Genomic DNA, 17,785 nt, shown 5'->3' on the forward strand with positions numbered 1-17,785 from the left:
TTATGCAAATACCATGGCAGAGAGGGTAAAGAAGGCACATCCTTTTAGGAAATACCCCGGCGGCGTTAAAAATGAACGAAATTCATTTGATAACAGTTAATTGGTGAAAAATACACTGGCTATCAACCAATCAAAACCCCGGATTCTTACATAAGGTGTACTTAGTACAGATATTTCATGTTATGGAGGGGTATTTGCGAAAAATACCAGTCTTGGGACCACAATTTCACAGTCCCTTGACTGGCATTTTTTGCTAATACTCCTCAATAACATGATATATCTGTTCAATATCCAGCAAGGATAAACATTTTAAATGCCTGTAGAACAAACTTTTAATGTAGTTATCTCAATAAATAGAGAAATCAGCCTATATTAATTTTTATACGACCGCAAATTTTGAAAAAAATTTCGTCGTATATTGCTATCACGTTGGCGTCGTCGTCGTCGTCGTCGTCGTCGTCGTCGTCGTCGTCGTCCGAATACTTTTAGTTTTCGCACTCTAACTTTAGTAAAAGTGATTAGAAATCTATGAAATTTTAACACAAGGTTTATGACCATAAAAGGAAGGCTGGTATTGATTTTGGGAGTTTTGGTCCCAACATTTTAGGAATTAGGGGCCAAAAAGGGCCCAAATAAGCATTTTCTTGGTTTTCGCACTATAACTTTAGTTTAAGTTAATAGAAATCTATGAAATTTTGACACAAGGTTTATAACCACAAAATAAAGGTTGGGATTGATTTTGGGAGTTTTATTTTCAACAGTTTAGGAATTAGGGGCCAAAAAAGGGCCCAAATAAGCATTATTCTTGGTTTTCGCACAATAACTTTAGTTAAAGTAAATAGAAATCAATGAAATTTAAACACAATGTTTATGACCACAAAAAGAAGGTTGGTATTGATTTTGGGAGTTTCGGTCCCAACAGTTTAGGAATTAGGGGCCAAAAAGGGACCCAAATAAGCATTTTTCTTGGTTTTTGCACCATAGCGTTAGTATAAGTAAATAGAAATCTATGAAATTTAAACACAAGGTTTATGACTATAAAAGGAAGGTTGGTATTGATTTTGGAAGTTTTGGTCCCAACAGTTAAGGAGAAAGGGGCCCAAAGGGTCCAAAATTAAACTTTGTTTGATTTCATCAAAATTGAATAAGTGGGGTTCTTTAATATGCCGAATCTAACTGTGTATGTAGATTCTTAATTTTTGGTCCCGTTTTCAAATTGGTCTACATTAAGGTCCAAAGGGTCCAAAATTAAACTTAGTTTGATTTTAACAATAATTGAAACCTTGGGGTTCTTTGATATGCTGAATCTAAAAATGTTCTTAGATTTTTGATTATTGGCCCAGTTTTCAAGTTGGCCCAAATCGGGGTCCAAAATTGAACATTGTTTGATTTCATCAAAAATTGAATAATTGGGGTTCTTTGATATGCAAAATCTAACTGTGTATGTAGATTCTTAATTTTTGGTCCAGTTTTAAAATTGGTCTAAATTAAAGTGCAAAGGGTCCAAAATTAAACTAAGTTTGATTTTAACAAAAATTAAATTCTTGGGCCTCTTTGATATGCTGAATCTAAACATGTACTTAGATTTTTGATTATGGGCCCAGTTTTCAAGTTGGTCCAATTCAGGATCTAAAATTATTATATTAAGTATTGTGCAATAGCAAGTCTTTTCAATTGCACAGTATTGTGCAATGGCAAGAAATATCTAATTTCACAATATTGTGAAATAGCAAATTTTTTTTTAATTAAGAGTTATCTTTCTTTGTCCAGTATAGTAAGCAAGAAATATTTGCAAGATTTTTTTTTAAATGGAGTTATCTTTCTTTGTCCAGAATCAACTTAAATCTTTGTTATATACAATATGCAATGTATATTCACTTTTTACTACCAACTGATAAATTTAGATAATCTTTACCATTCAGTGATAACAAGCAGTTTTTTTACATCATGTATTTAAATGAGTAGTAATTGTTGCAAACTCCATAAGAATATTTTAATTGAAATTAGTTTTGGAATAAGGGAAAGGGGGATGTGAATAAAAAATTGGGTTAAATTTTTCTCATTTGAAATTTCATAAATAAAAAGAAAATTTCTTCAAACATTTTTTTGAGAGGATTAATATTCAACAGCATAGTGAATTGCTCTAAGAGAAAACAAAAATTTTAAGTTCATTTGAATACATTCATTCTGTGTCAGAAACCTATGCTGTGTCAACTATTTAATCACAATCCAAATTTAGAGCGGAATCCAGCTTGAATGTTGTGTCCATACTTGCCCCAACCGTTCCGGGTTCAACCTCTGCGGTCGTATAAAGCTACGCCCTGCGGAGCATCTGGTTATATTTAATATTTTATTGGAACTTAATTTTTGCAGGAAATGAAGACTTGGCCTGGATATGAGGAATCTATTATACATTCTATGTTATCTGATTCTGACACCAAGGATGAAAAATCTCATGTAGAGCACGGTCCCATGGAACATCATGAAGAGCATGACCTTATGGAATACCATGGAGAACATAAAGAACTAATCAAACATCAAGAACATCATTGTGAGATAACAGAACATGAGGAAAATTAACGCGATTTGAATGAGCATTGTAAATAGCATAATAAATTAATATGATGTGACAAAGATCCTGATGCCCTTTGGAAACTTATCAAAGAATATAATTCATTGACAACTACAATTCAAACTATAATAGAGCTAAAGAATACTGCAATAATCATATAAATGGTGATGGATGTAACTAGTCCTCAGGGCAGTGCATGTAATACTAGACAGAGCAACTAGTATACATGTAGAAGTAAGTTATTTTTAATTACCAATGAAATAATTCTGAATGTTAAACCTGTGTATGAATTGAATGATTTCCATCCTGAAAGTTGACATAATCCTTTTCTATATCTAGGTAATTGGTCAAGGTCATCTGATATCTCTACTGAAATGTTATGCTCCTTTTAGTGATACAAACCCTTGATATTCACAAATGCAGACATTCTAAAAGTGTCATTTTGAATGTATAGGTTGCATTTCTGTAAATATTGACAATGCAATTTCCCACAAGAATTCCTTTTACAGGTAAAACTGTACCACTTTTACTATGAAGTTTTGAACAAAATCTTATCCTAAAATTGAAAGTTCATATGCTCTACAATTTTTTTCAAGGTCAAAATATAGGGCTGTGCAGCATATTTTCAACTTTTATATGCCCTAAACTTTTCAGAGTTTAAACTAACACTAATTTTCTTAACTACCCCTACCTCGAATGAAGGGATACCACAGATTTCAATGTAAACAATATGCACATGTATACTTGCTGGTAACATTCCCATGTTATGTCTATGAGATGGAACACAGAGAGCATAACTGGGAACCAGTATGTAAACAAAATTAATTTTTCTATGAATATTCTAGATCTCCCCAAAACAGGCGTGGTTCAAGAATCAGCTGTATTTACAAAGTGCAACCTTTAACATTATAAGCTAAAAGGTTATGCTATTACTGAAACACTAAAAAAAATATGCTCAATATGTTAAAAAATTTTGAATACAGCAACATTGTTTAATTTTTAATGGCTTTCTCAAAAATTGGTGATCAATATAATTTTATGAAAAAAAATACAAGAGTTACAGTTCTTTGATTGATTACTGTTTCCTTGCTGTGTAAAGGCCATTGAACCATCATCTGGATTTTTTTTTAGCAATAAATAGATTTATACAGGTGTCAATTTTACTTTATATAACTGTTGAAATGGTGAGTTTTAAACTTTCCAGACACTAATTATAGTGATGATAGGGAATAATAGGTGTAACCAAATAATTATATCTTATTTTGACAAATAGTAAAACTTGTTTGAACAAATTATCTCTAAGATTGCATCAGATCAAAATGTACTTGAAAACAAAATACAATGTAGTTCAATCTTTAGAAATAAATATGGTTATTTTTACACCGATTTTCTGAATTGCGTCTTACCGTATAAAAGAGACTAAAGTACATTGAGAATGGTCAAAATTGGAAAGGGTCAGTGTTGTTTAAAGTGTAACAAAGTTTAAACTATAATTCATGATCTGAAAAAAGTTTTTAAAGATGATAAATCCAGAATTTCCCCAAATATTCTTATCCCCCTTACCAAATAACAGGACAAGTCACCCGGCCGCCCTCCCCTTAAAAAAAATAAATAATAATATAGAGTGTATAAAGGTTGTGAATGAAAAATGAGATAATTTTGTATTAAAATATTTTCCTGTATATTTGAACCCCCAAATTGAACATGTTTTATGCAGTATACTATACTGGAAAGTAGGGAGATATGGCATTTGGCTAAGGATTGTTATTGATTTGTGGCTAGAATTATTTCCATTCTACCGCAATTAAAATGAATTTTTAGTAAAAAAAAATGCTCACATTTATGTTGAAGAAGTTTTGATATTTTTGAAAGCAATGAATCAAACAGTTTTCAACCAGAGTTCCAAAGGAAAAATAATTTATTAATTTGGTTAGGTACAGTGGGTCATAGGGTGGCTGCCAAATAGTGTCTTTTTAAAAGCTTGAAAAGGCTTTGACAAAATCTTTTCAAATCTGGGTATGTTGTTTTCTGTGATTAAATGAGATCTAATTAGATTTTCATGATTTTCGCTAAAATTATCTTTGTTGAGTTGTAGACCTTCAAGTAGCAAAAAGTAATACTAAGCATGTATCCGTGCAATAACATTTTAACGTAGTCTTTTGATATGTTATTTCCTGCAATTTAAAGAAGAACATGTTCGACTTTCACGATTTGAGTTTTTATTATTGATGAGTTCTAGACCTTCAAGTAGCATAAAGTGATACTTCGACATGTTAGAATGTTGTCCATGTCCTAACTTGAAAAGACATAGATGATAACATTTTGGTACACTTAAGAAACAATACAACAATCGATTAAAAGTGGGTTTCTGGAAAGTTATTGGAGTGGCCATAAGATTCTATGGTTTTATATTGAATATTGGTTGTATCCCAGAAACCTATTTTTTTCATTATTTACTTTATGGTATCTGCCTACCCTCTCTCTGGCTGAACAAATGTGTGTGTATTTTTATACTCTCTAATTTTCCAATATTATGTCACTTATGATAAATGGTCAAGATTAATATTACATGGTCTTTCTATTTGTGAAGCCTGCAACACTTCATTTATTTTTTACTTGATGATCCTGTTCCCAGGTCAAAATTTGTGAACATCATTTCCATCCAGATAAATCTGGTTTGATGTCATTTTGAAAGCTTCTTGTGGTATTTTGAAATCATTTCTCTCAACTGATCAGCTGGTGAAAATTTTCAGCCTATCCTTAAAACTTTATTTTTAGCTCACCTGGCCCGAAGGGCCAAGTGAGCTTTTCCTATCACTTTGCGTCCGGCGTCCGGCGTCGTCCGGCGTCCGGCGTCGTCCGGCGTCCGTCGTCGTTGTTAACTTTTGCAAAAATCTTCTCCTCTGAAACTACTGGGCCATATTGAACCAAACTTAGCAACAATCATCATTGGGGTATCTAGTTTTAAAAATGTGTGGCGTGACCCGGTCAACCAACCAAGATGGCCGCCACGGCTAAAAATAGAACATAGGGGTAAAATGCAGTTTTTGGCTTATAACTCAAAAACCAAAGCATTTAGAGGAAATCTGACATGGGGGTAAAAATGTTTATCAGGTCAAGATCTATCTGCCCTGAAATTTTCAGATGAATCGGTCAACCCCTTGTTGGGTTGCTGCCCCTGAATTGGTAATTTTGTGGAAATTTTGCAGTTTTTGGTTATTATCTTGAATATTATTATAGATAGAGATAAACTGTAAACAGCAATAATGTTTAGCAAAGGAGAATTTACAAATAAGTCAACATGACCGAAATGGTCAGTTGACCCGTTTAGGAGTTATTGCCCTTTATAGTCAATTTTTAACCATTTTTCGTAAATCTTAGTTATCTTTTACAAAAATCTTCTCCTCTGAAACTACTGGGCCAAATTAATCCAGACTTGGCAATAATCATCTTTGGGGTATCTAGTTATAAAAATGTGTCCGGTGACCCGACTATCAAATCAAGATGGCCGCCACAGCTAAAAATAGAACATAGGGGTAAAATGCAGTTTTTGGCTTATAACTCAAAAACCAAAGCATTTAGAGCAAATCCAACACAGGGGTAAAATTATTAATCAGATCAAGATCTATCTGCCCTATAATTTTCAGATGAATCTGACAACCCATTGTTGGGTTGCTGCCCCTGAATCGGTAATTTTAAGGAAATTTTGCTGTTTTTGGTTATTATCTTAAATTTTATTATAGATAGAGATAAACTGTAAACAGCAATTATGTTCAGCAAAGTAAGATTTACAAATAAGTCAACATGACCGAAATGGTCAATTGACCCCCTAAGGAGTTATTGTCCTTTATAGTCAATTTTTAACAATTTTCATAAAATTGTAAATTTTTATTAACATTTTCCACTGAAACTACTGGGCCAAGTTCATTATAAATAGAGATAAATGTAAGCAGCAAGACTAGTAAAGTAAGATTTTCAAACACATCACCATCACCAAAACACAATTTTGTCATGAATCCATCTGCTTCCTTTGTTTAATATTCACATAGACCAAGGTGAGCGACACAGGCTCTTTGGAGCCTCTAGTTAGTATTTATAAAGGAGATTCCATTCTAAAAATAGTTTTTTTTAATATAATGGTGGTCCCCATCCTATAAATGTTATTTTTAGTATGAAGAATATTCAATGTGATAGAAATATTCTTAGCATCAAAAAATTCAAGTAATTAAATTTGGTTTATGCAAAAAATTAATCACTAGTGACTTACATACATGTATCAAGACTTGTTTCACACTATGGATTCATTTATCTTTAAGTTGACTCCATTTTATCTGTCATTGTCTGTCATTGTCCATATTCAGTCAAATTTTACAAAAGCCTTCTCTAAAACAACTGGGTAACTCAGAAGCAAGGTTAACCACAATCATCATTGGTGTATCTATCTTGTTTAAAGTATGTGTCTGATGATCCTGCTTGTAAACCAACATGGTTGCCATGGCTTGAAACAGAACATAGGATTAAACAAAACCATTGATTGTTATTTTGAATATCAAGAATTATCAACTGTCTATTTTGATCAATTTTATGAGATTACTACGTATAGGATTTTTTGCCCTTAAATGATGATTATTTTATTTCGAAAAGAATAGCAGATAGACAAAAACTTTCAATGCAGAAATGTTCAACAGAACAAGATCTACAAATAAATCAGAACAGAAAATTTTGTCAGTTGACTCCCTGTTGGAGCTATTGGCCCTAATTTATGATTTTAAGCATTTCCTTTTTGGTTTTTGTTTATTATCTTGAAAATAATATTAGATAGAGACAGAAGCATTAAATGCAAAATAGATCTATAAATAAGTAAACAGATGAAATAGTCAGTCTTCTGTATGTGTAGGAGTTATTGCCCTTTAAGATAATTTTAAGGCATTTTGCATTTGAGAAGAAACATTAGTAGATAAAGAAATAAGAGATTGGCCACTGTATTATGTTTTGCTGATGTATTTGGTTCTAAACTTTTGTACTCACTGACATGAAATTTAATAACAGTGATCCTTCCACTAAATAAAAGAATGTATCTTGTTTCAGAGCAAAAGGCCAACAGGATGTTTCCCAATATGTCTTGCTTTTTAGCATTGTCATGACTTACATAAACAAGATGGCTCAAATGGGAACAAAAGCTATTTTTTGTTCTGTTTTATTTCTTTAAATATAAGGTATTACAAGGCTAATCATATAATACTAACCAGATTTAACAATGTACAGATATTGCCGCACCAACTCTTTGGAACAGCTTACCTTCATCCTTACGAAATGAACAATCTCTTGACGTTTTTAAAAAGGATCTTAAGACATATTTTTTCCGAAGTGCTTTCATTGATTTTTAGTAAATTTTGAAATTTATGAACAATTTGTTTTACCAGTTGATTGTATTGTGAACTTTTACTTAATAATTTTTAATACTTGAGTCACTGTGGTTTAATGATAATCATTATTTTAAATTTATACAGAGGAAATTTTAAACTTTTCTTAACTCATTTTTTATTTTTCTGAAACTTTTTACTTTTCTTTCATTTTGATTAATTAAAAATTTTTTGATATTTTTTATGTGGGTTGTACATTCTTTTATATTATTCTATTTAACCGACAATCAATGTTTTCATTTTACACGCCACTGCTCAGAAATTGTATTTATGTGATTGTATATTTTGCTTTTACCTTATGTATCTTATTTTTATGTTTATTCATGTTAAGCGCTTAGGGTAATTTTTCAAATTATATAATGCGCTACTAGTATATAAATATTGTATAATAATAATAATAATAATAATAATAATACATAACCTTTTTGAAGTTCAAGGAAAAATGAAGACAGCAAAGGATTGATGCCTGATGTAGTTACTTTTGTTAAATGTCAGATGTGGCTGCATTTCAACATTTATTACTCCCCCTGAGAAAAGACAGTAAAAGGACTGAACAAACCTGAAAATTGAAGAGATTTTAATCTTTTTAGAATTGACGGAGCAATTTGCGTTGCATTCTTTAGAAAATATCAAACATTTATTTGAATTCTGTATTTGTACTTCTCTTATGGTTGGGGCCTGTTATCTATTTCTCACATGAATAGATAATTCTCGTATCACACTGTCCGGAGTGTGATACGAAAAAGTGATACGAAAAATGCGTTAATTTGATTGGCCAACGAAACCTCCTGAAACGATATTGCGGCATTTTCATTGGCTATTCTTTAGGTCATTGTTGACAGTTAAAGGTCACAATGATGTACATTTCCTCCATTGCAACGGAGATAAGCGATTTCTTCAATAATATAGAAAATACGCACACTTTTGACCTTATTATATATTCTTATTCAAATATTATTACATTCTGAAGCGTACAAAATGTTTAAAAAAGTCTTATGTTGAAGATTGACGACGAACAGGACATATGACGTCACAATGCAGTTATGTTCAAGCAACTGGGTCGACATTTCGCGGATTTTTTTTATTAAGCACAAAAAGCATGTTTACCATAAGAGAAATAGGTTTCACAACTCGGGAGAATTAGATATCGTTTGATATCAACTCTCTTTATTTAATTTAAATAGTAATAACAAACTCGCCACAGGCTCGTTTATTATTATATTGAAATTAAATAACTCGAGTTGATATCAAGCGATATCTAATTCTCACTCGTTATGAAACCTATAATTAATGCCATATACATGCATTTAATGAACATTTGGTATCATCATTATAGATACTGTTATGGGAAATTATGAAATTATTATTTAATATCTGAATACAATTTACAACTAAAGTAGTACTACTGAAGAATGCTTTAATTTGTTTCTGAAATAACTATATATGATAAATGTCTTTTAAATGTTAGAAAGATGTTTGTACCTAATGATACATCTACTGATAAAAGTGTATGCTTTGATTTTAAGGGTCACTTGGTAAAATATTTATTTGATGTCATATTAGGGTATTAAGTTGATTCTGAAGTCTAGTCTATTTTGTTTACCTACCCAGCTGGGTTACAACTATTTACTAGTACTTAATGGAATTTTAAAATGAGTCAGTTGATCTTGTGCTGAAAAAGGAGTAGGTCTGGTAAGGGCTGATTTTGGCCTCAAATTTCTAGTTCTTACAAAAGATTTTAGACACTTTTCAAACACTTAAGTTTCTATTTCAATTGATTCAACTAGTTATCGTGAAAGATTTTAACTGATTTAGTAATTAAAAGCGCTCCGATTCAAGCTTAGATATGAAATATCTATCAAATATGCCGAAAAACGTCACTTTTGAGATGATTTTTGTCAAAAATGAAAGTGGCCGCATCCGCGTTCATCCTCAACCTTTATATATACTATATATCATCATCATATACAATTTCAATATTATGAATGAACACGAATGTGGCTACTTTCATTTGAGACGGAAACGGTCTAAAATTTAAATAAAATGCTAAAGTTTTGAAGATTTCAGTAATTTAGCATGACTTAATAATGCTAGTACCCTATGTATGTGCATTGTATTGTCAAAAACACATATATTTATGTAGAAGAAGCATTCTACTTTTCAATAAAAAGCTTAATGATTACATTTTCAGAATTTTGTAAAAACTGCTTTAATTTTGGGCCAAAAAGGGGTCTTACTGAACCTACTCCTTTGCATAAACAAGTCTGTTTGCAATACATTTAATTGAAAAAAATGCAATATAAAGAGTGTCCCTTTGCTCAGTTGGTCATCTATCAGTTATGTTGGAAATTAGTTAGTCAGGTCATCTTGTGTTGAAAAATTTGCATAAGCAAGTCTGTTTGCAATACATTTAAAAAATAAAAATGCAATTTACTGAGTGTCCCTTTGCTCAGTCTGGTCATCTATCTATCAGTAATGTTTGAAATGAATGAGTCTGTTGTTATTTTTGATGAAAAATTTGCATAAGCAAGTCTGTTTTCTATACATTTTGTAACTTAAAAGAGATATGTAAAACAGTGAATGAGTGGCATAATGGGGTATTGTTACCATTAAAAAAATATTAAACGTTTTTTGTGTTGTCACACTATATTAGGATTTTATATGTGACAAAATTAGGGAGTGATTTTTCTATTCAAATTTAATTGTAAAATCTTAAAGGTCTGCAGAGAAAATATAGGTTTTCCATAAATTTATTTTGAAAGTGATCAAGTTTGTTTAGCTTGCATTTTATTTTCTGTTAATAGATATTTATAGGCTAATGCTTACGTTGAACTCATGATCACTGGTGTTCCAATGTACTTTTATAGAATATTAACCAATATAGAGAGAAAATATAGAAATATTCTTTAGCGGTTTGTCTAAAAACTATTTTGAATGCTAATTAATGTATGACACATATTGTCTTTTATTGCAACAAATATCTTTAAAACAAATTAATTCAGCTTCTGGAGTACTGTAGATTCATTTATATTCTCTGGGTACCAATTTTCATGGATTTTGTAGGTACAGGGGAACAATGAATTTAAGTATTCAATGAAATACAAATTTTCAAAGGAAAGAATGCTGGCTTTGCCAAAACCATGAAATTAAATAGTCCTTATTTCTTTTTTAAATATTATATACAGTGTTGATAACTTTTATGCTTAGCCTTATCAGTGTAGATGTCCATGTGATTTAAGAAAAAAACATGACCATTTTACACAAAACTACAATTAGTTTGCAGTGTGGATATAACTAAATGTGTAAAAGACCCTTTACATGTACATGTATATATGAATTAGTACAACAAAAATATGCTAACATCACTTAAATAAATCTTGAAAAAAAACCTATACATGTTCAAAAGTTCTTATAATTATCAAGCTTTGATTTGAATAATTATGTCCCAGCCATAGCGAAATGGACATTGATTTACCCTTGTCTGTCTTTACCTTTCTACATCTGGGAAATTGGTTTCCATTCTCTAACTTTAACTTGCATTATCACAATTTTATGAAACTTACACACAACGCTTATTACCACAAACTCAGATCAAGTTTGAACTTTAGTGGAATCACTTTTACCCTTCTGGAGTTATTACCCTTAAAAAATAAAAAATAAAACACTGAATTTTTCATTTCCATTCTCTAATTTTAGTTTGCCTCTTCAAAATGTTATGGAATTTATACACAATGATAAAAACCTCAAAACTCAGATCATGTTTGAATTTTGGTAGCCTTACTTTTACCATTCCTAAGTTATGTCCCTTAATTATGTATTTGCAAGTGGGTGCATTCCCTATTTATTTTGTCTTTAATTAGTTCATATACTATCAAAAGTGTTTGCTTTCTAAACTTTTACCTCCTCAGCTTATAACTGATAACCTATGTTTTAAGACAACAGACCCCAATGGGAAGCTGTATAACTAGAAACTGTTTTTTTCCCCAGATTGAACTTAATAGCAATACTCAGCAATAAGATGTTTGTTTTTCTCTTTTTTTAAAAGTCTTGTTCCATAAAATGCTGAATCTCATTTCAGTTATTGCTTTTAAAGGAGCACTAGCTACGATATATATAAAAAAATTAAGTATATATTTTTTTAGATTAATCATTAATTAAATTGGAATAATGAAATAATAATTTGCTTTTAGCAATCAATTTTCTTTAATTTTGTTGAAATAAGCGTTTATACATAATTTTTGACTGATTTACTTGCAAGTGAAAACGTCATCATCATTCTAACCGGTATTCATGTGAACTTAACTTAACCCCCTAGCTAGAGACTGACAACGCATGCATTGTACGTGAACTGGTTATTTAAAGAAAAAAAATGTCAACAATGAAAGTGAAACTACGGTAAATCATTTGATTACTAATTCGATCCACATAAATTATTTCTTATACGGTTAAAAACAATGAGTAACTTATATTTTTAATCTATAAATTCAAATCAAACAGACCTATAAAAATCCAATTGCACGTGCTGGTTTAACCTATTCATATCTTTATTTGTGTTTACATCGCTTATATGGTCATCTGAGGTCAAATCGATAGTTAATTAGATGGCGTCTGGATTTAAATACACACGAAACGAACCTACATTTCATCTACCCCATGCTCTGTAAACTGTTTATTTTAAACGTTTGATAGATTGGATAAATGTTTTACATTGTTATTAATCAAATATGAGAATTTGAGTCAAATTGGTGACCATGAATTTGACAGCTAGTGCCCCTTTAAGAATAGCGATGAGTAACATATTAATAAAATTAGCTCTAGACATTTTGCCAAAATTTCCAAAAGTACATAAACAGGAAATTCAAGGACAATTGATCCAATCCTTTAAATTATTTATTGTTTTCATCAAGGTTACAAGTGAAAAACATATTAGTTCATAGATTCCTAAATTCAAATCTAGTGATATAATAGTCATAAATATAATCTGTTCTTCTTTTAGGAGCTTTTAGGATATAAATGATTCATTTTTATTTTTTGATCAGTCCATTAACACTGAACATCCAGGTTATGATTGTTGTCTAGGATGTAAGAGATATACATTCAAAGTCCATCTCAGAGTTCAGTTTCAGTTTCTACTCTTAAGATCACTTGAGATCACTTGATCTTTTTGTCATATAAGGCGATATTTTTTAATTAGCACTTTAATTCTCACTTACCACTGAACGAATAAGACATAATAACTTAATGACTTGTGTAGGGTTCTTCTCACTTACCACTGAACGAATAAGACATAATTACGTAATGACTTGTGTAGGGTTCTTCTCACTTACCACTGAACGAATAAGACATAATTACGTAAGGACTTGTGTAGGGTTCTTCTTACTTACCACTGAACAAATAAGACATAATTACGTAAGGACTTGTGTAGGGTTCTTCTTACTTACCACTGAACAAATAAGACATAATAACTTAATGACTTGTGTAGGGTTCTTCTCACTTACCACTGAACAAATAAGACATAATTACGTAAGGACTTGTGTAGGGTTCTTCTCACTTACCACTGAACAAATAAGACGTAATGACGTAAGGACTTGTGTAGGGTTCTTCTCAATTACCACTGAACAAATAAGACATAATTACGTAAGGACTTGTGTAGGGTTCTTCTCACTTACCACTGAACAAATAAGACGTAATTACGTAAGGACTTGTGTAGGGTTCTTCTTACTTACCACTGAACGAATAAGACGTAATTATGTAAGGACTTGTGAAGGGTTCTTCTCACTTACCACTGAACAAATAAGACATAATTAAGTAAGGACTTGTGTAGGGTTCTTCTTACTTACCACTGAACAAATAAGACATAATTACGTAAGGACTTGTGTAGGGTTCTTCTTACTTACCACTGAACAAATAAGACATAATAACTTAATGACTTGTGTAGGGTTCTTCTCACTTACCACTGAACAAATAAGACATAATTACGTAAGGACTTGTGTAGGGTTCTTCTCACTTACCACTGAACAAATAAGACGTAATGACGTAAGGACTTGTGTAGGGTTCTTCTCAATTACCACTGAACAAATAAGACATAATTACGTAAGGACTTGTGTAGGGTTCTTCTCACTTACCACTGAACAAATAAGACGTAATTACGTAAGGACTTGTGTAGGGTTCTTCTTACTTACCACTGAACGAATAAGACGTAATTATGTAAGGACTTGTGAAGGGTTCTTCTCACTTACCACTGAACAAATAAGACATAATTAAGTAAGGACTTGTGTAGGGTTCTTCTTACTTACCACTGAACAAATAAGACATAATTACGTTGGACTTGTGTAGGGTTCTTCTCACTTACCACTGAACAAATAAGACATTATTACGTAAGGACTTGTGTAGGGTTCTTCTTACTTACCACTGAACAAATAAGACATAATAACTTAATGACTTGTGTAGGGTTCTTCTCACTTACCACTGAACGAATAAGACGTAATTACGTAAGGACTTGTGTAGGGTTCTTCTCACTTACCACTGAACAAATAAGACGTAATTACGTAAGGACTTGTGAAGGGTTCTTTTCACTTACCACTGAACAAATAAGACGTAATTACGTAAGGACCTGTGTAGGGTTCTTCTCACTTACCACTGAACAAATAAGACGTAATTAAGTAAGGACTTGTGTAGGGTTCTTCTCACTTACCACTGAACAAATAAGACATAATAACTTAATGACCTGTGTAGGGTTCTTCTCACTTACCACTGAACAAATAAGACGTAACTAAGTAAGGACTTGTGTAGGGTTCTTCTCACTTACCACTGAACAAATAAGACATAATTACGTAAGGACTTGTGTAGGGTTCTTCTCACTTACCACTGAACAAATAAGACGTAATTACGTAAGGACTTGTGTAGGGTTCTTCTCACTTACCACTGAACAAATAAGAAGTAATTACGTAAGGACTTGTGTAGGGTTCTTCTCACTTACCACTGAACAAATAAGACATAATAACTTAATGACCTGTGTAGGGTTCGTGACTATTGGGAAGTGCTCTCTAACAATAAGTATATGGTTAAATAGTTTGTTCTGATATTTCAAAAGTATATTGAAGATGTGTTATTCAGTATTTCATACATTAAATTTTTTTGATACATTTTTCATTCGAATATTCATTATATAAATAATTTTATTTAGTTTTTTTCTGAATTTTATAAATATTAGTTCTATGGATGCTCAATTAGAATCCATTGTCTTGATCTGTCATATAGACTGTTATTCTATTATGAATACAAGCTCCTATTGATACAGGATGCAATGTTTTTTAATGTGATTCAAACTTGAGTTCTTGAAGTGTGCTGATACCAACAGAATATTCACTTTTCTGTTTTTACACTCCTTTTCAATTATTTACCAGCTGCAAATCTTTAGATCAAAGTGCAGGTTTCTTAAACCTTTGCCCCATAATGACGCCTCTTGATGCCTCCCCCTTTACTCCATAATGACGCCTTGTGACGCCTGTGTAGTACTTCAGTTGAAACACTTTGACTACGAAATGTCTGCATCAATCTTAATAAAATTTGTATCCAATATGAAAAGGATATTCATAAGAATATCTGACTTACAATTTATTTGATGAAATATTTGTTTTTTGCAATGCATTGATACTTTAAAGCATATTTTCAGCATTTTATTGAAAAATCCTATGCGAAACCAAGTATACAAAATAAAATTTTCCAAAAAGATCTCAACAATATTTTTTGACAGGAGCTAAAAAAATTGTTATTTGACAAGTCCTAGAAGTCATATTAGTGGGAGGTTTAAAATATTTTAACAACACAGAATTTCCTATGGAAAATACCTGTAACAATTCTGGAGTATGATTTAATTGTACTATAAGGTATTACGTCTAATCTTATTATTATATACTTTCCTCCTCGTATGTGTTTGAAGGTCTGTAATTTCAAGGTTACAGGTTATTTCAAATAAAGTAAAAGGATAAGATTGACATCACACTAAACTGTGAATTATACAAATGAACACCATGCAAGCCTAACATAGGCCGGAGGCTTCTGACTTGGGACAGACACAAAAATGCATTTTGGCCTTCTTTATTCATGTTACTTAAGCCCTCACTATCACTCGGTCAAAAATAATCATGTAATTAATGCATACCCATGTTAAAACTACGATAAAGTATAGCTTGCATCACTAATTTCTAAAGTCTTTGGTTTGAGCCACACAGGAATTGAACCAAAACTCAAGGTGATGATTCTATTAGATGACTTGCATCTCCATTTAGGGGTAAACAAGTCTGTGTTGATGTATGTTTATGAAAATATGTTGATAAACAAATCTTTTGGACGGTGTTTAAGTGTGGATATCATTTATTAAACTTTAATTGAAGCAATAAAAATAAAATAAGTGTGGGATTTAAGAATTATGCTTTTAATGAAAATGAGAAGTTACAACTATCAAAATACAGTTATTATTAAGATATTAAGAATGTTTTAAGCTATGACCTGACTGATTTTAGAGTAGATCTTCCATTAAGTTGTTTGAAATTCCATAACAATAATTTAGATTTTTTTGGCAAATCTTGGCTGGGTTGCACAAATCATCAAAATATCATTTAAATTTTTTAAAGGAATTAGATTTGTTGCATTTTGCTAATTTGCTAAGCACTTATAATTTAAACAAGATTAAGTTCCTGTTTGTTTAACCTTGTCCTTATTTTTAACCTCCTTTTTAAAACGTCCTCAATATGTTATCAGCAGAGTACTTGTGCCAAATAGGGCATACAGACACGCAGTACTAAGCCTAAATATTTAATTAAAGGATGAATTAGTAAAATTTGAAGAAAAATCCATTTTTTTTGGTTTCCCTATAAATTTTTATTATATATTTTTTAGACATTTCAAATATTATAAGTAAATACCTGGTACAGTATGTAATAATATATGGTTCGTTTAGTCTATTTAAAAAATGTATTTGATATGCAAAATAGTTCGCCGACATAATTGAAAACCTTGATAAAATTAAGCTAGGAATGTGCAAACATGTTTGTGGATTCGGAATATGATTCATAATTCTGGAAAGAGGGAATACACCAGGATTTTACTTTGTGAGGTAATGCATTAATAAAAGAAAATTGTTGTTTATAAATTGTAGACTTTTGATTTTGTTATGATTTTACAGTGAAAACTGTTGAAATTGAGCTCTGTTCAAATTAAGAAACCTGTCTATATTGACTACTTGTACCAAGGCATACAAATACATTTTTCAGCGTTTTTGCAGTATAGAGGAAAAATGCTTTCTTAAAGCTGCAATCATATTTTGTATAGGCCTATGATGTACACTTTGTTAGGTCAGGTGTCGGCATGGTAAAATGCATATTTGAGTTTAGTCTAATTTATTTGGCCAAAATTTTAGTGTAGTTACAACTGAATATTCTTTATTAAGTTAACCTGTGTAAGTTGATCACCTTTCTTATTTAACCAACATTTTGAGTTTCTGGGAAGTTTCGTTAAGACATAATTTACTGTTTGTCACACTTGACAACTTTTATTTATCACAACTCTTTTTCCTTTTTCCGTTGACCTAACTTAGAAAAGAATATTTGTTTTATCTCAAAGGGCAGCTAGGATAAAGGAAACAATTTTGATACATAATTGTCATCGGTAATGAAATTATGTAATTGTTAATCTTCGACCTCACAGTTGCAAACAAATTCAGCAGGTTTAAACATTTTAATAGGTACCAACCTTCACCCTTTACTTAAGTGTAACATCACAACATAGA

The 17,785-nt window shown here is 31.3% G+C and overlaps 1 protein-coding gene across 1 annotated transcript in view; it reads left to right on the forward strand.

Moving 5' to 3' along the window:
• LOC134711653 (uncharacterized) overlaps nucleotides 1-17,785 on the forward strand; it is a 62,189-nt gene that overhangs the window by 13,153 nt on the left and 31,251 nt on the right. The window contains exon 10 of the mRNA XM_063572416.1: nucleotides 2,374-2,806. Coding sequence (XP_063428486.1) covers nucleotides 2,374-2,580 — 207 coding nt within the window. The 3' untranslated portion in view covers nucleotides 2,581-2,806. The remainder of the gene's footprint in view (nucleotides 1-2,373; nucleotides 2,807-17,785) is intronic.

Source organism: Mytilus trossulus, chromosome 3, assembly GCF_036588685.1.
Source record: "Mytilus trossulus isolate FHL-02 chromosome 3, PNRI_Mtr1.1.1.hap1, whole genome shotgun sequence".
In the NCBI taxonomy this organism is placed as follows: Eukaryota; Metazoa; Mollusca; class Bivalvia; order Mytilida; family Mytilidae; genus Mytilus; species Mytilus trossulus.